The sequence below is a fragment of the Magnolia sinica genome, chromosome 7 (genome assembly GCF_029962835.1).
Source record: "Magnolia sinica isolate HGM2019 chromosome 7, MsV1, whole genome shotgun sequence".
Lineage (NCBI taxonomy): Eukaryota > Viridiplantae > Streptophyta > Magnoliopsida > Magnoliales > Magnoliaceae > Magnolia > Magnolia sinica.
Window position 1 is genome coordinate 39825228 of NC_080579.1, and position 23595 is coordinate 39848822.

The 23595-nt window shown below is 41.6% G+C and overlaps 1 protein-coding gene across 7 annotated transcripts in view; it reads right to left on the reverse strand.

The window, feature by feature from the left end:
- Positions 1-23595, reverse strand: part of LOC131251300 (histone deacetylase 15) — a 141357-nt gene that overhangs the window by 73077 nt on the left and 44685 nt on the right. For all 7 annotated transcript variants that reach the window (XM_058251940.1, XM_058251939.1, XM_058251936.1 and 4 more), the window contains exons 8-10: positions 9878-10001; positions 9630-9755; positions 9404-9454 (exon numbers count right to left, since the gene is read on the reverse strand). In XM_058251940.1, coding sequence (XP_058107923.1) covers positions 9404-9454; positions 9630-9755; positions 9878-10001 — 301 coding nt within the window. The remainder of the gene's footprint in view (positions 1-9403; positions 9455-9629; positions 9756-9877; positions 10002-23595) is intronic.

Below are 23595 nucleotides of genomic sequence, written 5' to 3' on the forward strand. Positions count from 1 at the left end.
AATTGAGCTAAGAGCTTCCAAGCTCGAAACCACCGAGGAAACCTCCATAGAGGGTCGTTTTCTTCCTTCTTCAAGCTTCATGGGATACATCAGAGCCGTCCGGAAGCTCCATCTTGAAGAAATAACCACCGGGTCGAGATCCGCCATTAACGTTGAGTCATCGTCCTCGCCGAGAAACGTCAACTGCACCGTCGGGTGAAGTTGTTGATCCAAGATCTGATCCATCCATTGGGAGGCCCATCTAGACATCAATCCATTACTGTATATCAACCAAGATCCATCAATGAGTAGAATCTAGAAGCCAGAGTTGAAGGAAGCTATGCGCGATCTGTTGCCGAACCGCGCTGCGTCACCGAGTCTCTGACTGAGTCACTCTGGATTTGTGTCAGGTCTGGTTGGATCCAGAAGTCTTTTGAATACACACACACAGAGAGAGTTTCAAAGAAAATAGAACAAAAAAAAAAAAGGGAAGAGTGGAAGTGAGAACTCGGTTGATTCACTATAACGCTATCGAGTCGAATGGAGTCGACTCGCTGAATCGAGTGATGTTGAGATCTGGCTTCGGTCCATATCTGATTTGTCCCTCAACTGGAAGGAGAGGACAGGAAGAAAGAAGGAGAAAGTAAGAGAAGAGAAGGTGAGTACAAGTTGGGTCAAAGGTTGCTACCGAGTTCGGGAGCGTGACTCGCTGCCTAGTCAAGGGTCGCTGACTTGGCTCGTCTTCACCGCGTCGAGCTGGGTTGAGTCCGATCGAGTCCGAGATAGCTTGTTGAAAGAGTAAGATTCCGAAAAGAAGAAGAAGAAGAAGAAGAAGAATGAGGGAGAGAGGAGTCGTGACTGAGTCAATGACTCGATTCAGTGAGTTCTGCCGAGTCGGGACAAGTTTGGGGCTAGCCTAGTTCAGGTCTGGGCCCATCATAATGATTATTATTATCATGTTATCTAATATTACTTATATCGTTAATGTTAATGGTGATTTTGTAATTACTAATATTATTAACATCATGATCAATTGGACATCAATTAGAGTTCAAATCCTAAAATCTAAGCCTAGAACTAAACTCGAAGATGAAACCTTAAATATAAATAATCCAAACCCTAAGTTATAATCTTAACTATAGGTAGTGTGTAAAACTTGGATCTAACCGTACGATTTCATAATTCATGGTAGGATTCAATTATAAGGGAGTACGTACTTCCTAGCGACATTAGTAGGCGATTCAACTCGTAAGGTGATGACATTCCCCTTGGGCTTTCCGCTTTCATGTTAGTTTAAGTGATAGTTTCCTTTTTATTTCTTTACTGATAATTGATATCCCTATTTCATGATTACTTAGTGTTGTTTTTATGATAGATCCTCAAATTATATGCTGAACATTTATCTTGTATAAACAATTACATGTTGCACTTGAATATCTTCTCATGCTTGTGCATTGTCTATAAAACTTGAATTGCTACATCAATTAGTGAAAAACTTCACTTATATATGTATATCCATATTTGAAATGTAACTTGATTGATTGTGATTACAATGGACCAGCAAACTAGTAGCCATTTTGTATGTTGGATTAAATGGAATTTTGTCATGCACTTGCCATATTGTTGATCGTTTGTGCCTGTGGCTTTTGGGGATAATCCCATTTTATCGCATCCTTTGATGGAATTTGCCCTATGTGGCTTTGATTTAATATTAGCCCTATGTGGCTTTGATTTAATATTAGCCCCGTGTGGCTTGAATTGAATATTTGCCATATGTGGCTTTGATTTAATATTAGCCTCATGTGGCTTCGATTGAATATTTGCCCTATGTAGCTTTATGGATTACCTTATGTGGCTCTAATTTAATATTTGTCCTATGTGGCTTTGATTTAATATTAGCCCCGTGTGGCTTCGATTGAATATTTGCCCTATGTGGCTTGATAGATTATTTTTGTATAACCCTGCAATGGTAAGTTTCACTTGTTGAATTATAATTGGTCACTAGTTGAGGAGGTTACCATTAAACATCCTAGTGTTGGAGTCTCATGAGCCAGGGATGGTGGTATTAGATACTATGCCCGAGCTGTTAGCCTATGCTGGGTGACGAGCCCCCCATAGTGACCCTTGAGCTTTCTTAAATTGGTTGTTTGCAATTGGAATAATAACGGTTGGGCTAATCAAGCATTTCATGGAACGTGAGCGTTATCGGGTGCCTAGTCGATTGTTTGGAAAGACCAGTGTACAGTTCGAATGTCCGAATTTGTGTGAGCTTGTCACTTGAGCAAGTACTTGTACTTTCGCTGGTGACTAGCCACTTTGAGGTTGCATGTGGGTTTCGCCCCACTCGTGAGTTTTGCCCAAAAGTCGGCTAGATGAGCATCCCCAGGCTGATGTGCATTCACGCATCCATGCATTTAAATAAGATTACATCGTGGATTGTTTTGTATGTTTTCTTGTTTAAGCTATGCTTAACTAATGCGGTCGTATGTAATCTTAAGGGGAATTCACACTAAGTTGGCCACTCATTCTTTGAATATATAATTGTACAGATAATACAAGTGACTTGAAAGATATTATGTTCAGACTGATGAGGAGCAAGATACAGATATCCGGGATGTCTAGCCGTATCTACTCCAAGAGAAGCTATGTAATCTTGCAGCTCAAGCTTAGCTGCATTTTATTCCTTTTCATATGTTAGATTGTTTCATTCCTGTATTTGTCAGCATTGAGACATTGGTTTATATAAGCCCTATGGGCAGCCAATCATATATTCCAAATGTGTATGTAAACTTTCCTTTATACTTGATTGGTTTCTCTTCTATTGAACTGTTGACTCTGAAAAAGAATACACACACACACACATAAAATTTGGGTTATCTTTGAAGGTTAACACTCGGGTTTTTGGAAAACGAGTAGTATACTCGAGTTTCGAGGACCGGGGCATTACAAAATGCCAGTGCATTAATTATCCCCAGTGAGGAGTCTCGAACATGAGACCTCCCGCTCTAATACCACTTTCATGTAGGACAACTAACCACTTGCTCTAAAAGCTCAAATTGATAGAGCATGGTGAATCAATCCCTTTATCTCATAGCCCATGTCCCACATCTCATGGGTTAGGTGCTCGATTGAACCCCCCTTGTGGGCCCCACGTCACATGGGTTCCGCCTCACACAAGTGGGGCCTGCCCCACACCGGCCGCCCACCCCGAGTGTGCCCCTGCATCTCATAAGCCACCCCACTCGAGCCCGGTGTGAGAATGCCCCTGCATTACATCCCCAGGTTGATGTGCATCCATGCATATAATCAAGATTGTATTATGATGTGATTGTTATGATTGTCTTACTATTCTTATCAGTTATACTTAATTGTGATGATGGATGTGAAATCTTAGGGGGAGATCTTCACTGAGATGGCCACTCATTCTTTAATGTGTATACACACCAACAGATGACTCTGGAGTAGAAGACTCTCAGGACGTGAGAGAGGAACTGATAGAGGCGCCATATTTCAGCACAGCCAAGCTATTTGAATTGAATCAATAGCTAGCCCATTTCATTAGTAGTTAAACAATTTTATTACATATGTTGTGGATTGTAATAAGTTCCCATCTGGGTGGGACTTGTGTGAATGTTGTAATGGATTGGTTTGTTTCCCAAACTTTGGTATTTCATGCTTCCGTTGATGCCTGCCATGTGAAATGAATGTGAATGTGGTTGAATTCGAGACAATGTATACATGTGTGTTATTGTTAACACCTGGGATTTCGAGAGTCAAGCATCATACTCCAGCCGTGAAATTCAAGGCATTACAACATTCCATTACCCTATTCGCTATTTGAAACACTATCGTTCTGTAACGGCCATTGCATAACAGTTTCTAAATACCTTGGTCATAAGGTGGGTGTGAGAGGCTAACAGTATGGAGGCACATCGAGGAGAAAGGTGGGGCGGGTGTCACGAGGGGTAGTGTGTGAATGTGGTGGGGAAGGGGGGGTATTGGTTGTAAGGAGGTAAGTGTGAGGAGAGGTGGAGCAAGAATCGCCCATTAGGAGGGAAAAGGAGCAATAGTGAGATCGTAGAGGAGATTTTCCTCGATCCTACTGATGAGGTTGTTGAGAGGACTAGTTAGGCTTGGATCATCGTCGTTGAAACTAAGTGGGGCTCACCGGTGATGTCATGTTGAGATGCATCCGGCTAGCTTCTTGCATTTATATCTCATGGCTTAGAAGTATCTAGATATGAATTGATGCCATGTAATTGTAAGCCGTTGCAGAGATTGCCTCTAGACCAAGTAAAAGGAGAACAAACGACTGCCTAACAGAGTTGGGCCCCACTAGCCAAGGCAAAAAGCCAGTGGCACCCATCTTTAGCATGTACGGGGTCATCGCGACGTGATGAGACAAGCGACAAATTAGATTGAACTGGGAGCCTTTGTAATCACGAAGAAAGGTTAGGAGAGACCCTCCACTTCCAAGTCTAATGGTATGCCCACCAAAGCTCCAACAAAGATAAGAATCTTTACCCATACAAAGAGAAGGAAGCTCCCTTCAAACATAGCTTGATTAACTTCCAAAACTCAATCAAATTTCATTGCGATCTCAATGATGAAAGTGCGACAAGGTGAGTACTCAAACCCTGAATATCCTCAGCCAGACCCCTCAATTAAGGGCGACTTTCATGGAGCATTGCTTCTCAATCCCGGAGATACAAAGGTTCGTGTGGAGGCAATTGTCCCTCGTGCAAAAGCAAACATCTTTGGAGTGAAACATCAATAAGAATCTGGTTGAGGATAAGTTGGCAACTCGAGTCACAAACAAATAATAGGAGGTTGATTTCATAGCGGTGATTATATCTGACCAATTGATATGATCCATAATTTTCATTCAATAGCTAGTGTGAGGGCTTGCTCCAACAAGATAAGTATTGTTTTAATTAATGGTTCTAAAGTAGTAAACAAACATAAGACCTGCAACCATATAGTTTCTTGCTATAGCAACCTACCTTCTTTCGAAGGTTGGATGACGCCTAGGCTCAACAATCTAGACTTCCCTCAAATCTCTGCCGAGGAAGCCAATGCTATTGAATCTCCATTCTCTAATGAAGCAATTAAGGAGTCAGTGTTCTCCCTTAGCAGAGACAAGTCCTTAGTCCACATGGATTTCCTTTAGCTTTCGTCCAAGTTTTCTATGACATGTTTAAAAGGGTTTTGGTTGGATTTCTTCTCTTCTAGTCGTTCCTCCCGAGCCAATGGGGGCTTCCTTCACTGCTCTCATTCACAAAATTGAAGGAGCAGCTGATCTCAAGGATTTCTGGCCTATTTGCCTTCTAGGAGCCCCTTACAAAACTTTGGCCAAAGTGCTCGCGTCTAGGCTTCGGCCAACTCTTTCCAAAGTGATCTTTGAAGCTCAGGGTGCTTTTCTAGCTAATCAACAAATGCTTGATTATGCCCTTGTAGCTCATGAATGGATTGACTCCCATCACTAGGAACGGAAGAATGGTCTATTTTGTTAGCTTAATCTCAAGAAAGCCTTCGATTGTTTAGACTAGGATTATCTGGATTATCTTATGGGCGGTCTCAGCTTTGGCCTGAGATGGCGCAATTGGATCAAGGCTTGCATCTCCACAGCTTCCTTATCTATTTTAGTTAATGTCTCGCTTAAAGATTTCTTTTCCTCTTCCGAGGCCTAAAAGTCCCACTTTCCCCCTTTCTTTTCGTCATTTCTGCTAAAGGTCTTAGTAGAATGTCAGGGAAAGGGGAGTAGGCTAGTCTTATTAGTGACTCATTCTAGCCCTCTGTTTCCCATATTCAATTTGTGGATGACAAGCCTCTTTTTGTGATGCCTCGAAGGTAATCGTCAATAATCTCAAAAAGAATTGACCGTTGCTTCGAGGCTATTTCTAGTCATAAGAGCAACCACTTTAAGAGTGAGATGCAAGGATAGCAAACGCATTTTGGCTATAAGGCCAAAACTTTCCATCTTCACATCTTGGGCTTCCCCTCTATATTGGCAAGCCTGCCAAGCACCGCTAGGACGTGGTCATTGAGAGAGATGCATGAAAGTTGTCTCTAAGGAAATTTCATTATCTGTCTCTTAGGGTTCGTCTAACACTCATCAAAGTGGCTCTCTCTAATCTTCCCTCTTATTTCCTCTCTTTATCGTTGCCCGAAGTCCATATAATTTAGGCTCGAAAGTTTCAGAAAGACTTTCTTTGGAATGGGAATTCTAAAGGCCAGAAATTCCACCTTCTCAGTTGGTACAAGGTGCCCAAGCATTACTCGAAAGGAGGTTGATGCAGGACACATGACTTAATGCTAGCGTGCAATGTGGAGATTATGAAAGAGTCCATAAAATAATTCAATTATCAAAAGATGCTAACACACCAAGTAATTAAGAGTAAATAATAGGAAATAAAATCTGATTTAACCTAAATCATATGCCCGCATGCTAAGAAATCACATAAATCAATTAAAACTAGGCCCAATGGAAGGATAAAACTTCCAATTTAGCATAGGCATGTTCCACACTCAAAGGACAGATTTGTAGGTTTTATGATTAGGGTTAGGAATGGGAAAATCTGAAATTTGAAAAATTAGGGTTCATGGGAATTAGGGTTTTTAGAAATTGAGGAAAATAATAAATTAAAGATCTAGGGTTTAGAAGGTTGTAATGGAAAGGAAAAGAGGAAGACAAGAGAAGAAGAAGAATAATACATTTCAAAAAAGAGAAAGAGGAGGGATGTACCTTAGGAAATCCACCACCAAACAAGCTTCTAACCTACCACAATTAAATTGGAATGAAAGGTTTCTCACAAACTCTAAAACACAGGAAAATTCTTTTACACGAGAGATTCTCTCTTTTTTTCTTTCTTCTCAATAACACCATTAGGGTTGGAACTTCACCCCCCGTGCTTTTATAATTAAAAATTCATAATAAAAAAGTTAGCATAATTACAACTATGCCACTCACTTAAGTAAAGTGGCCCATCATCCAAAATAAGAAAACTAAAACATTTATTATCAATCTCAACCATCAAATAAATCATAAAAATAACAAAAACATAAAGCAAGATCAAAGTCCAAGGGGCCCAGATCTAAAAGATTTGGTGACCTGATGGCCTGATCGACAAAATCCAACGATCAGATCGACACAAAGTAGAAATCATATGACTAAAATGGTCTCCTAAGTAGCCCACATGCATCATCCCAAAGTGGGGTCTTCCTGATGCACGTCCAATGCATGTGGGGTCTTCAAAATGGCCCGACGGGCCCCATCCGGAACTTGTCTCTTATTCGTTAAAAAAAAAAAAAAAAAAAAAGTTACGCTGATGTGGGTGGTTGTTTCCGTCTCTGGTACACCCAAGTAGGTCCTCTGATGTCCCCATCAAGGGTGCTAGTATCCGAGTTCTAGAAAATATAAACCCTGCCCTCTTGGTTAACTAGGTTTGGCACTTTGGTTCAAAGGCTAATAAGTGGTGGAGGGAGATTATTGCTTGCAAATATGGCACAGAAGCAGGAGGGTGGTTCTTTAAACCTTTCTCCCTCTATAGAGCCTCGGTGGTTTTAACGGCCATAGCTGCCCTCAAGCCTCTAATGCTAGATGACTCTTCCTTTGCCCTCGAAGATGGGAGGTGCATTCAGTTCTAGCTGGACTAGTGGATCCCTAAGAGGCCTTTTCATTCTCTTTTCCCAAGTTTAGCAAAAGTCACTTGGAACCTATGCTCTTCAATGGCTAATTGTTTCTCTAATAAGAAATCTATGATGTGGTGCCCTCCTTGCATGAGATTTTTGTCTGAGATGAAGCTGGGTGAATTTCTAGACCTTCCGATGCTCCTTACGAGAATTCAGCCTTCTCCGGGTGTGAAAGACTATCTCGGTCGCTGTCTCACTCAGGTTGCTTCTCGACAAGGTCATTGTTCTTGCATTTTAGGTGCCAAGCAACTGCTTTAAATCCTGCTTTCACCTCCTTTTTCTCGTCGTATGGGAGGCCCACTGAAAGTAAATGCTTTCGTTTGGTTTCTCGCAAGGGGAAAAATCTTCACCGTGGAGAACTTGCAATGTAATGGTATGGTACTTCCCATCGTTTGCTTCTAATGTATGGGAAATGTGGAGTCCATCAATCACATCTTCATTCACTGCCCCTTCACTTAGGGGGTGTGGTCCCCCATCTTAGCCAAATTTCGCACCTCCAGGACCTTGCCTAGTGCGGTTGTTAACTTATTATCCACATGGCACAGGGGTGGTGTCAAAAAATATCTCAAGGCTACCTGGCGTCTGGTGATCTTGGCAGTTATTTTACTTGGAGAGAAAGGAACAATCATTGCTTCTAAGGCCTTTCTTCTCCTTTCTCCAGGGTGGCCAATTCGATACTTTGTGATGTAGTGGAGTGGTCGTTTGTCTTCAAATATTGGATCATTGTATTATTCCTTCCTTGGTATGTAAAGGCCTAGCTCCCTGGAGTCTGTCTCAGGCTTTTAGTCTGTCTTGAGTTGTATAGCTGGCTAGGTCTTAGATTTGTTTTATTTTCCTTCCCTTTTCGCTCCTTTTGTTTAGGTCCTTCGTTGTTTTGTATTTTTATTTTTTGGTTGCCTTTGGCTCCCTTTAATAAAGTTCAATCTTTTAAAAAAAGTGTCGAAGCTCGCTCAATCCGTGGGGTGGAGACTGCTTCCTAAACTTCATTCTGCGGGTGCAGGAGTGTTAAAGCTTGCTCGATTGACTTTTGGAGATCATTTCCTGAACTTTTATCAATGGAACTCCAGGCACAGGAGGCAATTTGTCTTTGGTAGTTGGTGGATTAGTTGCATATCTCTGTAAGAGTTATGTCTGGCGGTCATTTTGAGCTTGTAACTTGAAGGGACGCTGCTTCTAGAGGAGAGGAGGTTTCTAGACATCTAAGCGATGCTCTTTTGAAGCCAAACAACTTATAGGATCCGACCATCAACGTGTTGGCTATTAAGGAGAAAGATATCTTCATGGGCATCATCTTTATAGAGAAATTGAATGAAGGCATAGCCCTTGCTCCAGCCAGCTTGGTGATACCATAGGATGAACATGTCAAGGAGATAACCGTAAGCTCAGAAGATGTCTTTCATGTCATCGGGAGAACATGGAGAAGGGAACATCATGTCCAAACAGGGATAAAAGCCCATTGGATTTTTTTCAACCTTTTCACTGCCATCCAACCGTCACCTTCATTGCTCTTCATTGTGTCGAGGACAAACTGAGATGCAAGTGTTTAAAACTGGAGTCTTCCCAAATCAAAAATACCTGCTAAAGAACGGTCGGATTGCATTCAAACCTAGGAGAATTGTTTAAGAAAATATGAGCAACAGTTATAAACGTATCTTATTACACCTAAACAAACTCTTAAACACAATAAAAGTATACACACAGAAATCTTATTTGGTTGTATCTTAGAGCTCACCGATCTGTTTCCATCAAAGATTTCTTGTGTACCATTGCCGTGGTGTACATCCTGCAAACAAAACAAAAACAACTTAGTTTGCATAATTTCAAGGCATTTCATGCATCATCTTTTCACCATGCAAACTGGGTTTGACTCACAGAAATGTGAAAGACAGAAGACAACCAGTGAAAGACGGAGGAAATAAACAAAATCGAGATAAAGTACCAAGAGTCATCAATTTTACCCAATCAACAATTAACACTTTCTTGGCACCTGCAGACTGCGCTGCAAATGCAGCAACTGCTGCATTATTGTGGAGACAGAACCCCATGGCTTGTTTTATACCCGCATGATGCCCAGGAGGCCTGACCTGACTCATGCAAACAACTAAATTAGAACCACGTGTATTCAAGTGCTGGCGATGGTCATTCCAATACCACCACCACACAGAAAGTTACAGGGTTTTAGAAGAATAGAAGGGATCTGACCTACCAAAGCAAAACCGTTCTTGGCTCGTCCCGACATAATTACTGTAGCAAGATCCGCACAAAGTCCGGCTGCAAGTCTTGCAGCATGTGCTGAATGCTCATTAGCATATGTGTCTGGAGTGAAATAGCTGTCACTCAAATGCAAGGCATCAAACTCTTCCTCAACTATATTCATGTACGAGATATGAGAAGCCTTTTATGCGAAATCCACTCATAATGAATTGTAAAACTGAGATTCAAGGAGACCTATTTTCAAGAACTATTCTGTTTGTTAGATAGTCTGGATTTCCATACTTTGTTTTATTTATTAATGATTACTGTCAATAGTCATAACTCATAAGTTCATCTATTTAGAATCCAGTGATGCAATTTTTCAAATCCTCAGATTACTTCATGCAATGGCTATAAATGAATAATTGCTCGATAAAATCATTAGCCTTACAATGGTTGGGAGTAATTGCAACATCAGTTTCAATGTTAATTAGGAATAGGCATTCAATCATCATGACCATACACCCCACAACAAAATGGAGTTGCTGAACGAGAGAAACAATGCTTTCTGGAGGTTACCAAACCATTACTTATTGATAACTACCTGAGATTTTTGTGGTCAGATGCTTCACTTAGTACTTGTCATCTCATCAATCATGCGCAGTCTTCTTTTAATGAATAATCTCCCTTTAAAATTCTGTCCAAAGACAGACCCATTTCTAATACTGTTGTGTATATCGAGATGTGTCAGTTTTTTCCACAACTTTTGAGCCCCAAAGGGAGGAAATTTGATCATATGCCTTTTTATTTATTTTTTGATGGATTTGATCATAGGTCTGTAAAATGCATTTTTATAGGTTAGGCAAGTACTCAGGGTAGGTACAAGTGTTGTCAGCCTAGCATAAGGACAGCCTGTTGGGTAAGCCTCCAAGGATATCATTTCCCTTGAAGTTCCTTTTTCTTTATTGATGAAGGAAAACAGACTGTTTCTTCCTTTTCTTTCTTTCTTTCTTTCTTTTTTCTTTTTTTTCGGATGGAGGAAAAGGAAAGTCTCATTCTCTATCCAAAGAAACAATTGATGTGGATAACTCTATTCCCAAAACCGGCGTTTGTAGTTCCTAACTTTTGCAATCTGTCAGAGATTAAAATACAAAACAATAAAATACAGGAGAAATGTTGTGAGGAAGTTTCTGAGGATATTATCAATTACAAATGGGAGAACAAAAAGCATTAGTTAATGTCTCACGTCCCCTCCACTCAACAGGCTTCAACCATATTCAGGTTAAGGGCATTGCCGGGGTCCTTACTCTTGCTCCGGTGGTAGACTCTTAGGAGTTTCAACACTGGGTCAAGGATTTGAGTACCCATAGGTGGTGAAATTCCACTACGGCGTGAGTGTGTGGGGGTGTGTGTGCATGTAAAAAAAAAAAAAAAAGGTTAAGAGCATTGCCTGGGTTCATCTGAATTTTATGGATTCACTTTGATTTACTAACTCTTGGAAAAGAAATTTGTTGTACTCGGCTACCCCCAGGAATTTGTCATCAGGGGGGAAGGAAAAGCATGCTGCCATCAAAAAGAACATTTACAGGCTTAAGCAGTCTGCTGGAGGTGGTTTCCTCGTCCAAACAAACCTGTAATAAGCACTGGATTTTCTTGGTGTCATTCTGATCACTTGGTATTTGCTAAGCACCACGCTATGAGTATTATCACTCTTCTAGTGTACGCTGATGACATCATTGTTACTGGCAAAGATGAAAGAAAACCCCATACATGAAATTAAGTAACAATCTGGGGAAGACTTCGGATATCAAAGTGAACTAAACACCTCTTGGGTATACAAGTAGTATACATATCTCTCATTACAAATGTACCCTAAATCTCCTAAAATAGGCTGATCTTTAGGAGCTAAGCCAGCAGAATCACATATGGAATTTAATCACCAATCGAATCTGAATGCTGGCTGTTTGAGGATGTTGTTGTGTATCAAGGGTTGGTCGGCAAGCTGATCTACGTGATGATTACTTGCTATGTATGTTGTGGGAGTTGTTATCAATTTATGCAAGCTCCTCGTGCCCTGCATATGGAAGTTGTGAGGCAAAAGTTTATTTAAATGAGTCAGTGAGTCAATACTACAGTACATGGATCATAAACATATGAAGATGATAAGGCATCATCTGGTGTACAACAAAGATTCCAACCCCCAACTCCTTGTATGAGCTCCCTGGGATTGGCACCAGAATCCTTTTGATACATGATGCCCAACTTAGAGCCCCTACCCTTGCCATCTGACTATGACATCAGGTTGCTTCTTGTTTTTTCTGAAGATACTGCCATTAAATTCCTTCCATACCCAACCAAATGACAACTAACAATCTGTCTACACATGGAGAACTTTTCCACACAAACACCTGCTGTATGGATCACCAATTCCATCCCCATGAGGCCCATGATTTTGTGCCAAATTTTTCTCATCAACTCAAAATGGAAAAATAAATTATCCACTGCTTCCTCGTGCGAATGCATACGATAAGGCATCATGGACAACTTTTCCACACGAACACCTGCTGTATGGATCACCAATTCCATCCCCATGAGGCCCATGATTTTGTGCCAAATTTCTCTCATCAACTCACAATGCAAAAATAAACTATCCACTCCTTCCTCGTTCGAATGCATACAATGAAAACATCAATGATGATCATGTTTCTCCATCTAAAATTATGCATAGAGATGACCATGGTGTGTTGTAACAGCCGTTACAGCGATGTAAAGGCTGTTACGTAGAAGTAACGGTGGCAACCGTTACACGTTACGGGGCCGTAATGGACGTAATGGAAAAAATGGCCCATAACCGCCGTTACAACCCCTATAACGGCCCGTTACGCTCCTCATAAAGGACATAATGGTCTATTACGAGGCAGATATAGGTTTTTCAGTTTTATCCTTTCTATATATATATATATATAAAAGAGGCTGTAGCGGCCATTACGAGTGCGTAACAGCCATTATGACTTGTATCGTAAAAGTAACAGTGGTGGCCATTACGGGCGAGGATTTCTTGACCCACAAGCCAGCTGAAAGCCACAACACTGAGAGGAGCAAGATATAACCATACAAATAACAATGGTGCAGACGTCTCCTTATGGGTGTCCCCCAATGTCCATCCTTCTCAAGAAGCCACCTCCATCTATCTCTTTCTACTAGCTTCAATTCACACATGTTCAATCATTCCACCATATCTATATATTCTGCAATTTTGTCATCTTTCAGATATCTCCTAAACAATGGTGGTCATACTACATGGTCTCATGGGTTGACATAGGCCTGGCTGAACACTACCTCCTCTCTCTATCCATTTGGGTACAGTCTGGGAAAGGTACAACATAGGGTTGTGATGATACTCCATGAGTCCTCCAAGAATCTCGTAAGATCGCTAACTCTAAGAATCCCCTCTATAGTAGTTTGGTATAGGAAAATAGTAAAAGAAAAGGAAAAAGTCCTGAAATGGCACAATGGAGACCAAGAGAAAGACAACAAGTCCCTAAATGCATATGAGAGAGAGAGAGAGCCCCATTGGGATCTTTCAAGGAGAAGTTGAAGGAGAAAAGGAGAGTAAATACGATCAAGAGGCAGCATGATAAGTTCGTTTATCTACAAGAGAGATCAAGAGGCCCTACGAAAACCACTTAGCAAGAGAATAAAAGAGACTATAAGAGAGTTCAATAGCGACAAAATCCTCGAGGCTATTCAAGAAAAGCGAGACTTCAGGAGAATGGGATAGTAGCTTAGATGTGCCGAGTAGAAGAAGTTCAGTCCAAAAGGAGGCATTGCATGAAGATGACAATTGTAAAGGTTAGGAGAAAGTTGATGATACCCAGAAGAAGTCAAGGCATCGTTCCCACATTCAAAGCCGCTTCCCTTCCAGCAAAGTGCCAGCTAGTGTTCCTTGGAGGTGGTCGTAGCTAGTCGCGGGTGCCGAAAGAGAAGGACGGTGGGGCTCCCCCAATCAATAGGGGTGACAGATCCAGAGTTCCTGACAAGCCTCAGAGTGGCCATCCAGGCATTCTAGGTCGAGCTCCCCAGTCAATTACAATTAGAGCTGTACACAAGTCGAGCCGAGCCAAGCTTTGCCCAACTCGTACTCAACTCAGCTCAGCCTTCGAGCTCAGAACAGCAGCTTGTGCTCGTCTCGGCCCAGTTCGAGCCGATTTCGAGCAGAGTTTTAATAGATATAGAAATAGAAAAAAGAAAAAAAACAAATCCCCTTCAATCTCAATCGAAATTCAATCCAACAAGGAACAAAAACGCAATGCAAATTCCCTAATTCCAACTCCAAACAATCACAATCGTCATTTTTTGCATTCTAATATAATCCAAATCCAGAGATAAACGTCCGAAAGCATAACAAGAACTAAAAGATATTCGCTTTTCAACACTCAATTCGGAAGAAAAGAACAGATCCGTCAAAGATCGCAATCCCAGACAATCCGAATCCCATAAAAGAGAATGAGAGAGAGAGAGAAAGAAATAAAAGGAAACAAAGCGAGCAGAGATCAGAATACAAAAGCAAGCATATATACCTGATTTCCGTGTATAAGAGTCGGATCAGGATCTCGTTTTTCTAGGGTTTGGTTTTCCCCGGGCGAGAGAGAGAAGGGTATTTTGGGCAATGAAAAGAAAAAGGTGCGGGGAAAGCTTTCAAATACAAAGAGGGAGAAGGTCGGTGGTGGAAAAGATCATCATTTGATTAGGGCGTGTTTGTTTTTGTAGCTTGTGGTGAAATCACTGCGAAATGGGTCATAATGACCCTGTACCGAGTCGAGCCGAGTTGAGCCGAGTTCGAGCAGTATTCGAGTCGAGTCAAATCGAGCAAGGGCAAGATTGAACTCGGCTCGAACTCATTTCGAGCACCAAAAATCAGCTCGACTCGGTTCGAACTCAGCTTCGATCCGAGTCGAGTTGAGCGAGCTACCGAGCTAACTCTTCTCGTGTACAGCTCTAACTACAATGGTGGAAGTCAGTTGGACCCTAGTTTCTCGGCGATGTTCCAATCCTCATTAAGAACACTCATCAAAGTTGGCTCCATTCCCCACCCTTTTCATCTCGAACTTCTTAGCCGATTGGGATAGCTTCCCGAGGGTGTTCAGCAAAGCTGGGAAAATTAAGTGGCTATTCCAAAAATAGAGCCACTATGATTGGTCATGGCCATGCATTCATTAGGATGGACATAGAGTCGGGGGCCGGCCGAGGCCATATCTTTGCTTCATTAGGCATGTTTCAATAGCATTAGAATCTCCGTTTAGATGGCAAGGTACGATTCGGATTCGGCGAATCAAGGACGGAAGAGGAAGCTTAAGGAGGTGGAAGCTTCACTAGAGCCCGGAGATTCATTTGGACAGGTCCCTGGTGGAGGAATCAGCGGAAGCTTCAATGGAGCCTGGTTGTCTCCTGTCGAAAAGGGGCCTTCCTGGTGGCCATCTTGGCTTGGAGAGCAAGAACTCATTTTCAATCTCCAGCCAAAGTCAACATTGAGTTTGTTCTCATAGCAATGGCTTGATGAGGATGGGCCAGTCTCCTCCCTCCGATGATGGGGAATTCTACCGATTTCGGCTCAATTGACCTTTGGTTTCACTTTTATGGTGTCCTAGTTGAGCTCTTCTACGGTGTCCCAGTTGAGCTCTTCTATGGTGTCCCAGGATCCTACATTAAGTCCTCTTCGATCAGGTGATGAAATCAAGGTGGGAACGTTGGACTTGTGATGCAGGACCGATGCATGAACTAAGTAACATGTGAGATCAAATAGCCGAATTAAGATATTTAACAAAAAAACACAAACACCGCTATAATCATCACAAATATCATGAAAATCAAAAGAAAACCATGCATAATCCTAGCCTAAGCTACCAACATCGTAACTCAAGATCATTAAATAAAAAGAAACTAGGATTTAATGGATGTAGGGACATCCAATTAGCATAGGATATAAAATAGGAAACCTAATATAACCTAGGGTGAAAATTAGGGTTTAGGTAATTTGGGAAAGTAGAAAAATTGAAAATTTTAGGTTCAGGGTTAGGACTTGGATTGTAGATGGGTATGGGAAAGTTGGGTTTGGGAGAAGACGAAGATTTGGAATGGGAGAATTAAGAATCTGAAGAAAATACCTATATAAGGAAGAAAAGAGAAGACAGTGTGGGGATAGATGGAGACCCCACACCTCCGTTGATGAAAATTAGCCTCGCACCAATCTTCCTTCCAAATCGCATGGAAATATCTTCAAATCACATGAAGATGGGAGAAGAAAACAAGAGCTTTTCTCTTCATTTTTTATAACGAAATTCAATGGGTGAGAGGTCACACGGCCTCCTCTTTTTATAGATCCAAGAAGTTTCAAAATTTACAAAAATTCCCATGTCTTGTGAATATTAACGAAAATAGCCCTAGTCTAAATAAAATCAACTAAAACACTCATTATGTGTCCAAATAGAAAATAATCAAAAACTAAATCCTAAAATATCATAAAGTCTAAAACTGATATGGACGATCAACTATTAATGGCCTGATCATGCGATTCATGTGATCCAATGGCCCGATCACCGCGTCCCTCCGATCCAACCGTTTGGATCACTCCATAAAGCAGCCCACATGCATCTTCCCAGTTTGGGGTCTTCCAGATGCTCGCACATGCACATGGTGTCTTCGGCACGATCACGGGTACTCACCTAGCCACAAGGAAATCGGTGCGGCCCGCCTCATCTAATACGTACGTAAGGGTGTACGTGACGTGATGTCCTCATCAACTTGTATCCTTTAAACGACTTCAATCTTTCCCGTATATCATCCCTAACGTTATTGACTCAAACAGGATGGATATCCATGTGCGTGCAGGACCTCCTAATACGAGTGTCCCAAGCAGTCTTAGCAAAGTCCAAGCTCACCAGTCTGCCATGGGGTTAACATCTATAGTAGGGATGTCTATTGGAGAACTATCGATAGTCAACTCTACCATGCATGGTAAGTAGTTGGATCGTTTCTACTTGGAAGCTGGGCTCTGGTGGAGGGAGCTTCTAGCCTATAAATATAGCATTGATTGGGGGGGGGGGGGGGGGGGGCGTGTTGATTTCCTAAAACCTCCACCATTTATAAAGCCTCCATTGTTTGCAAAGCAATCTGCCATTTAAGGCCTCTCATGCAAAATCGATTCTCCTTTAACTTAGGAAATGGTTCAAATATTCATTTTTGGCTTGACCCATGGATATCAAATAGGCCCCTCCACATTTTACCTTAGACCAAATTTCCACCTCCCTCTCCATTTCGGTTGTTGCCTAATTCTCTAACATAGGTTCGGGGTTTTGGTGCCCCCCTTGCAGGAAGTCCCTCTTCGATGCTAAAATACAGTTGTTGAGGTTGTTAGAGCTGCTACGGAGCAATCTTCCCTCCCTCGAAGTCCCTAATTAGATTGTTTGGGCCCTTGACCTCTCTGGAAAATGCAAAACTCGTGCTCTGTTCAAGTTGTTCAGTCCTCTCCAGTCGATAAACACTCCAGTCTTTCCCTACTTCGTATGGACTTACGAAGCTCCCCCAAAAATTGCAGCATTCACTTGGCTCATGGCTAGAGGAAGAATCCTAACTATCAATAATCTGCCAAGGCGAGGTATGATTTTGCCTAACATGTGATTGCACTATAAGGAAGATGTTGATTCTATCGCTCACTTATTCATCAACTATTCTTTCACCTCGGAGATTTGGTCAGGATAACCAATGTGTGGGTGATGCCTTCCTTGATTCAAGACCTCTTTGCTTGGCATGGAGTTCACGGAGTTTTCCTGAGCTCAATGGTGCCTCTTTATCTTAGTCATCTTCTAGGCTATCGAGAGAGAGAGAGAAACCTCAGAACCTTTCAAGATAGAGTTTTTTCTACGGTGTGGGTCATTGCCTTGATCTTGCGAGATGTTGTGGATTGGTGGTCCTCTTACCTCCCAACCTCATATCAGCATGCCCCTGCTCTTTAATGTCTTGTTTTTTCAAGGATATGCTCTGGTTTCAAGTTGTATGGTTTTTAGGTGCTTCTTTTTCTTTTTAGTTCATTTTCTTTTGTTCTCACTTTTTCTTTGATGCTTTTTATGTTTTCCATTTTTCTTTTCTTTTTGAACATTGAATTTATCAAAGGGACACAAAGGCAACCCCAAAAAACAAAACAAAAAAGAGGCAAAAGCCAAACAAAAAAGAGGAAAAGAACAATATAATGCGAAAAGAACACACCACACGCAGCTGAAAAAACGAAAGGAAACAAAGCCTATAACTATACAACCACAAACAGGGACATCCCAAGAGAGAGGAAAGGGGGCAAAAGCTTAGCTAGACCAAACAGCTCTATTTTTCATTGCCTTTTGCCTTATAATAAATTTGCAATCTTCAAAAAAACTAAAAACAAAAAAAAAACAAAAAAACAAAAAAAAAATCTACCCTACGCCCCTCCCTATATATCTAAAGCCCTATATTGAGTTGAGGATTTTATGAAACAGTCCCCAAGACGAACCCCATATTCATTTAATGACTTGCCTCCAAAAGTTGTTCCGTTCCATCCCAAATCTCCATAAACATTTACAGAGCAAAACGATGATCGTCAATCAAAGGGATCTAATACCCGTTCGTCCTTGTCTTTCGGCTTGCGAACGATCTACCATTCCACGAAAGGGACTTTGTGTTCCTCTTCCGCTCCACGCCACAACAAAACGGTTGAATTTATGGGATTTGTTTGTTGAATTGTTCGGTATCCAAAAGTTCTCCCAGATGTATTATTCTCACTATTCTCTGCATGGTCATCATCATAATATTACATTTCAGTCTGATGTGGATTGTCTGGTTCCTGTCATGATCGGTGACCAACATCAAGTTCTTAGCTTCATGAACCTACTACTCAGGTGCCTCTCCCACTTCGACTAGTAGTAAGAACTCATGCTCTCACTCTCATTTCTTAGCCATCTGTACTTACTAAGGCATACGCTTCCCACACCAGAATCCATTGTCACTTCTCTCCTCCCACACCCAAAACCTTTGATGCTTCCTCCGCCCGCACCCAAATCTATTGTTGTTTCCTTTCATGCTTCATGCAACTATAATTCAGTTACTACACCTTTGCAGGTGAAAACTTTGTTATGTGGAAAAGTAAGCAGTGGAGTCTACTGCTGAGTACTGCTCTATTGCTCATGCCACAAGAACACCAACTTCGCTTAATTTGTTGATGATAGAGTTCTTGGGTTTTCTACCACTATGATCTTGTTTTGTCATAATCAGGTTGTTACACAGTAATACAATTTTCCATGAGTGAACTAATTATACTGAAGTAGATAGCTACTTTGAGCAGGAGAAAAATCTCAAATAGTCATATCCATATTCCATATGTAAAGTCTGGAGTTGAAGCTGCTGACCTATTCACTAAAGCCATTTGCAAGATGCACCTTTTTGATTTATTGGACAAGCAGAGCAATTGTTATATATACGCAAAATCTGGAAGAGGTGTATATGCACGGGTGCAGTTTGGTCGTGTATGCAGATGGTATTAGTGATAGTAGTTGTAGCAAATATGGTGGCGTGCTGAACTAATTGTTCTTAATATACTATGCATTTTGAAAGAAGGGACTATGTTAAGATGGGATAATGAAAACAGAGGGAAAAAAAAAAGTCAAATGTTTAAAAGAAGAAAAATCAGAGAAATAAGGTCAAGCAACTAGGTGAAAACTTCCAAGTATTTAATGCCGTTCTTTTTCTGAAAAGTGATGATTTTATTAAACCTAAAGAAGCAAAACAGACTGCCACAACTACAACTACAAAGCTGCCCAAGTAAAAGACAATAAAGGACATTAGGACAATCAACAAGAGCCATTATATATGAGGCCCACTCCATTACATTCGATTTAGCCCTTCCGTAAGCATTCAAGACCTGCTCACACTGAATACAGAACCATCAGTTATTCCACGCTACCCATAGGGCCCAAATGCTGGCCAACAAGGCTAACTGCAATAGCAACGTCCTTCCTCTCTTTCCAATCCCGCACCCATGCCAAGCGAGAAAAAGGCTCTCAATCGAGCCCGGCATGACCCAAGACATGCCAAAGACCGCCAAGAACCTAACCCACAGCTCACTGGTAAAAGGGCAATGAATGAAGAGTTGCTCCACCGACTCCTCATTCTACTTCTACATGCACAAAATAAAGACATTGATAATCGCTATCTTCCTCTTCTGCAGGTTATCGATAGTGAGCATCTTATTCCTCCCCAACAACCACACCAGCGCTAAGACCTTAGGGGGGAGCCCATAGCAACGTACAAATGAACTGTGAAATTTTTCTGGAGATATACCATGGATCAACCTGTAAAAAGATCTCACAGAAAACTAGTCAGAATTATCTTTATTCCACACCATTGAATCCTTTTCAGACAGAGAAGGGTCAATGCCTTGAAGCCACTTCAGAAGGTTAGTGAACCCTCCTTCCGCCTCCAACAAATTCCTCCTGCATGGCAAAGACCACGCCACCTCTTTTCCTAAAACTTAGTACCGGGCAATAGTTATGTTCATTTCTGAAAATAAACTGGTTAGCTTCGGAAATTCTTCTCAGAGTGTCCTGTCAACCAAGGGTCGTCCCAAAACTGAATCCCCATCCCATCTCCTAAAGAGAATCTAACTACTTCCTTGAATCTATTTCCCAACCTCCCAATTGCTTTTTCACACCACTAAAGCTCTATAAAGAGATGAATCTGTAGTCCACCACCCGTCCTTCCTTCACCATAAATGTGCTCTATCACTGCTTTCCATAAGCAACCCTCTTACATTCCAAATCTCCAAAACCATTTACCAAGCGATGGTAGGTTCATGGTCTCCAATTTGTTTATTCCTTGAAGCCCTTCCCCAAATGGCTTCCACACCTCTACGCACTTTAGGTAGGATGGAATTTACACTTCTCCTCTGCTCCCTGCCATAAAATGTCAAGCCTAAGCCTCTCCAATCTGTCCAGCACCTCCTTGGACACTTAAATTAGGACAAAATATAACAGTAAATTCGACAGAGCTGCCTTGATTAACCTCTGCCTACACCTTAACGAAAGATATAGATTTTTCCGCCTCGACAACTTCTTTTCAGCTCTTTCTATCACCTTATCCAGCGAGTGCTTTGTCAGCTTGCCAGTGCAAAACAGAAGGCCAAGGTATGTCAAAGGAAAAGATCCAACCCTGCAACTGATCACCTCCACAAGCATCTCATCAAACACTCTCCCCCCTCTTCCTCCAGCCCGCACACGCTGAGCAAGCCACTTTTCCCACCTCTGTTATCAAGGTCCCAGTTCTCATCATAGCCAATAAACTCCATTGGAAGACCCTCTAGGCGCTCTCAACCACCTCTAGGTGAACTCTTGCCACCGAACCCCTCCTTTGAATCTCCTTTCCAACCCATCTTCCAACCTCCTGAACTTCCTCCACTGCCTCCCTTCAATCCAACACCGCGCACCCCCCCCCCCCCTATTTCTTTCACTTGACCATTAGAACTATTCGCAACAGCATCCCAAAAAGTTTGCATCTCCCACCTCTGATCTCCCCACTGCTTTTCAACAGCTTGATTTTATCTTCAGCCTTACCCGTAACAGAGCTACCCTTCTTTTTTCCTTCCCCCCATTAGAGAAAACACCCAATTCACTGCCTTTGGGCCGTACTTCGCTTTCTACATTGATAATCTTCCTCCCTCCAAATCGAGTCTCTTTCAGAGTAACTGCCACACAGTGCACCTCTTCAATCTCCTCAATTGTCACAAATAAGAATCCCAAATTATTGCAGACCCCCTTCCCCGAGGAATCACTGCCTTCATCACCCTCCCTACCTTTCCAAAGACCTTGAACAACTACGGTTCCAACCACTTCAAAGAGTAGTGACCTAATTTCTCTATTTTTTCAAAAAACAGAGTCGAAAACTCCAATAACATCCGATGCTCACGAACACCTTCTGACACCTCTGTTGATTTCCCCTTCCTCCTAACCTGAACACAATCCGTGTTGTCCTGGAAAAGGTGAAAAATGCTAGGTATAGAAGCTGGGTATTAAGGAAAAAATAGAGAAATTAGGTCACTACTCTTTGAGATTTAAATGTGTGTGCGTGTCTTTCGCTGGCAAAATGGAGGAAACCTCATGCACAAATGCCAACGTGACTGTACCACTCAATCAACATGTACACAAACATGCACAATTGGTCATCTCTTCTTGGCTGTCCATTTTTATCATACACCTGGCCCACTTGACTGGGCAATCAACCTGATTTTATTGGCAAGAAATACTATCATTGGTAGAACAAAAGGAATGGAACAGATCTCACCCACATGTCAGGCAAAACCCCTTCAACATCTCACTTGCACAGGTTTGCGGACTGCAGAATACAACATAAGTCAAGCTAGAACATCCGTCCATATAGCCACTATTAGTGATCTTGTGGACATTTTTTGAGAGAAAAATGTGAGCCACCTATGATTTTGATCGTTGTCTTAAATAGCATGTACCGCATAGCACAGTGCTCACCCCTCTATGGCATGTAGCATATGCTACGTCCGTGTAGCGTCAGCTACATGATACTTCGATTTCTTAATTAAAATGATAGGAAAATTATGATAAATAGTAAAAATAAATATAAAAATGGCAAAAAATAAAAAATAAAAAAATAAAAAGGACCAACTCTGTGGGGCCCACCATGTAGCTAGGTGATGGGCTGTCACAAAAATTAGGTCTATCCAAATAGGGTGGACCACACAGCCGACGCTATGAAAAAACAATGGATAGTCATCCTCCAATATGGCATGGTGGCCCACAAAATGGACTACACAGACTGAATATTAGGCCACAAAATAGAAATCAGTGCACAACCACTCAAAAAAAACCACTACAGTGAGGTGGTCCACATGGTGGGCCAGTCGGGTCGGATGCCATGCCATATTCACAATATAGTATGCCCAAAATACATAAGGGCCCGTTTGGGAGCTTGGAATTGGAATGCATTGGAATCCAAATCACAATTACATTGGAATCAAGGTGATTCTGAATCCTCATTTGTGTTTGGCTGAAATGCACTGGAATCCAAATCTTCTGTTTGGGAGCTTGTATTACTAAATTAGCTTTCATATCCAAAATTAGTGTGTGTGTGTGTGTGTGTGTGTGTGTGTGTGATCTGTGATAGAATGATTGTAGTAAGCCCATTAAAATATATACTTTGGCCGAAAAGGAGGAAATTCTTAGCCTCGGATGGGCCACAAATGCAAGGATCACAAGCAAGCAACTCACCAACTTTTTTAACCGTCCAGATGTCCAAAGTTTGGATGGTTCATATCACTTTATTGATGTGACTTTAGCGTTGCAGCTGATAATTGAATTGTTTTGGAGTATCATCAGCATACCATGGGTATAATGGATTAGTAGCCTAGGGACACCTTTGTTACATGTGTGACTCTACTGCCCTTAAAAAAGAGGCAAAAAATGCAATTACACCGGAATCTCAGCATTTTGTTGAGATTTCAAAACACACCAAAAAGGTAAATTTGAAATACCTCTGATTCATTTACCTCCAAATCCAAGGCTGCCAAACGAAAAAAAAAAGAGCTATTTGGATTTGAAATACACCAATTTACCACCAAATCCAAGGTGCCAAACAGGGTGTAAGAGTTGTAAAACAAGCTTCTTCTAAAACATAGCATGGGAACCT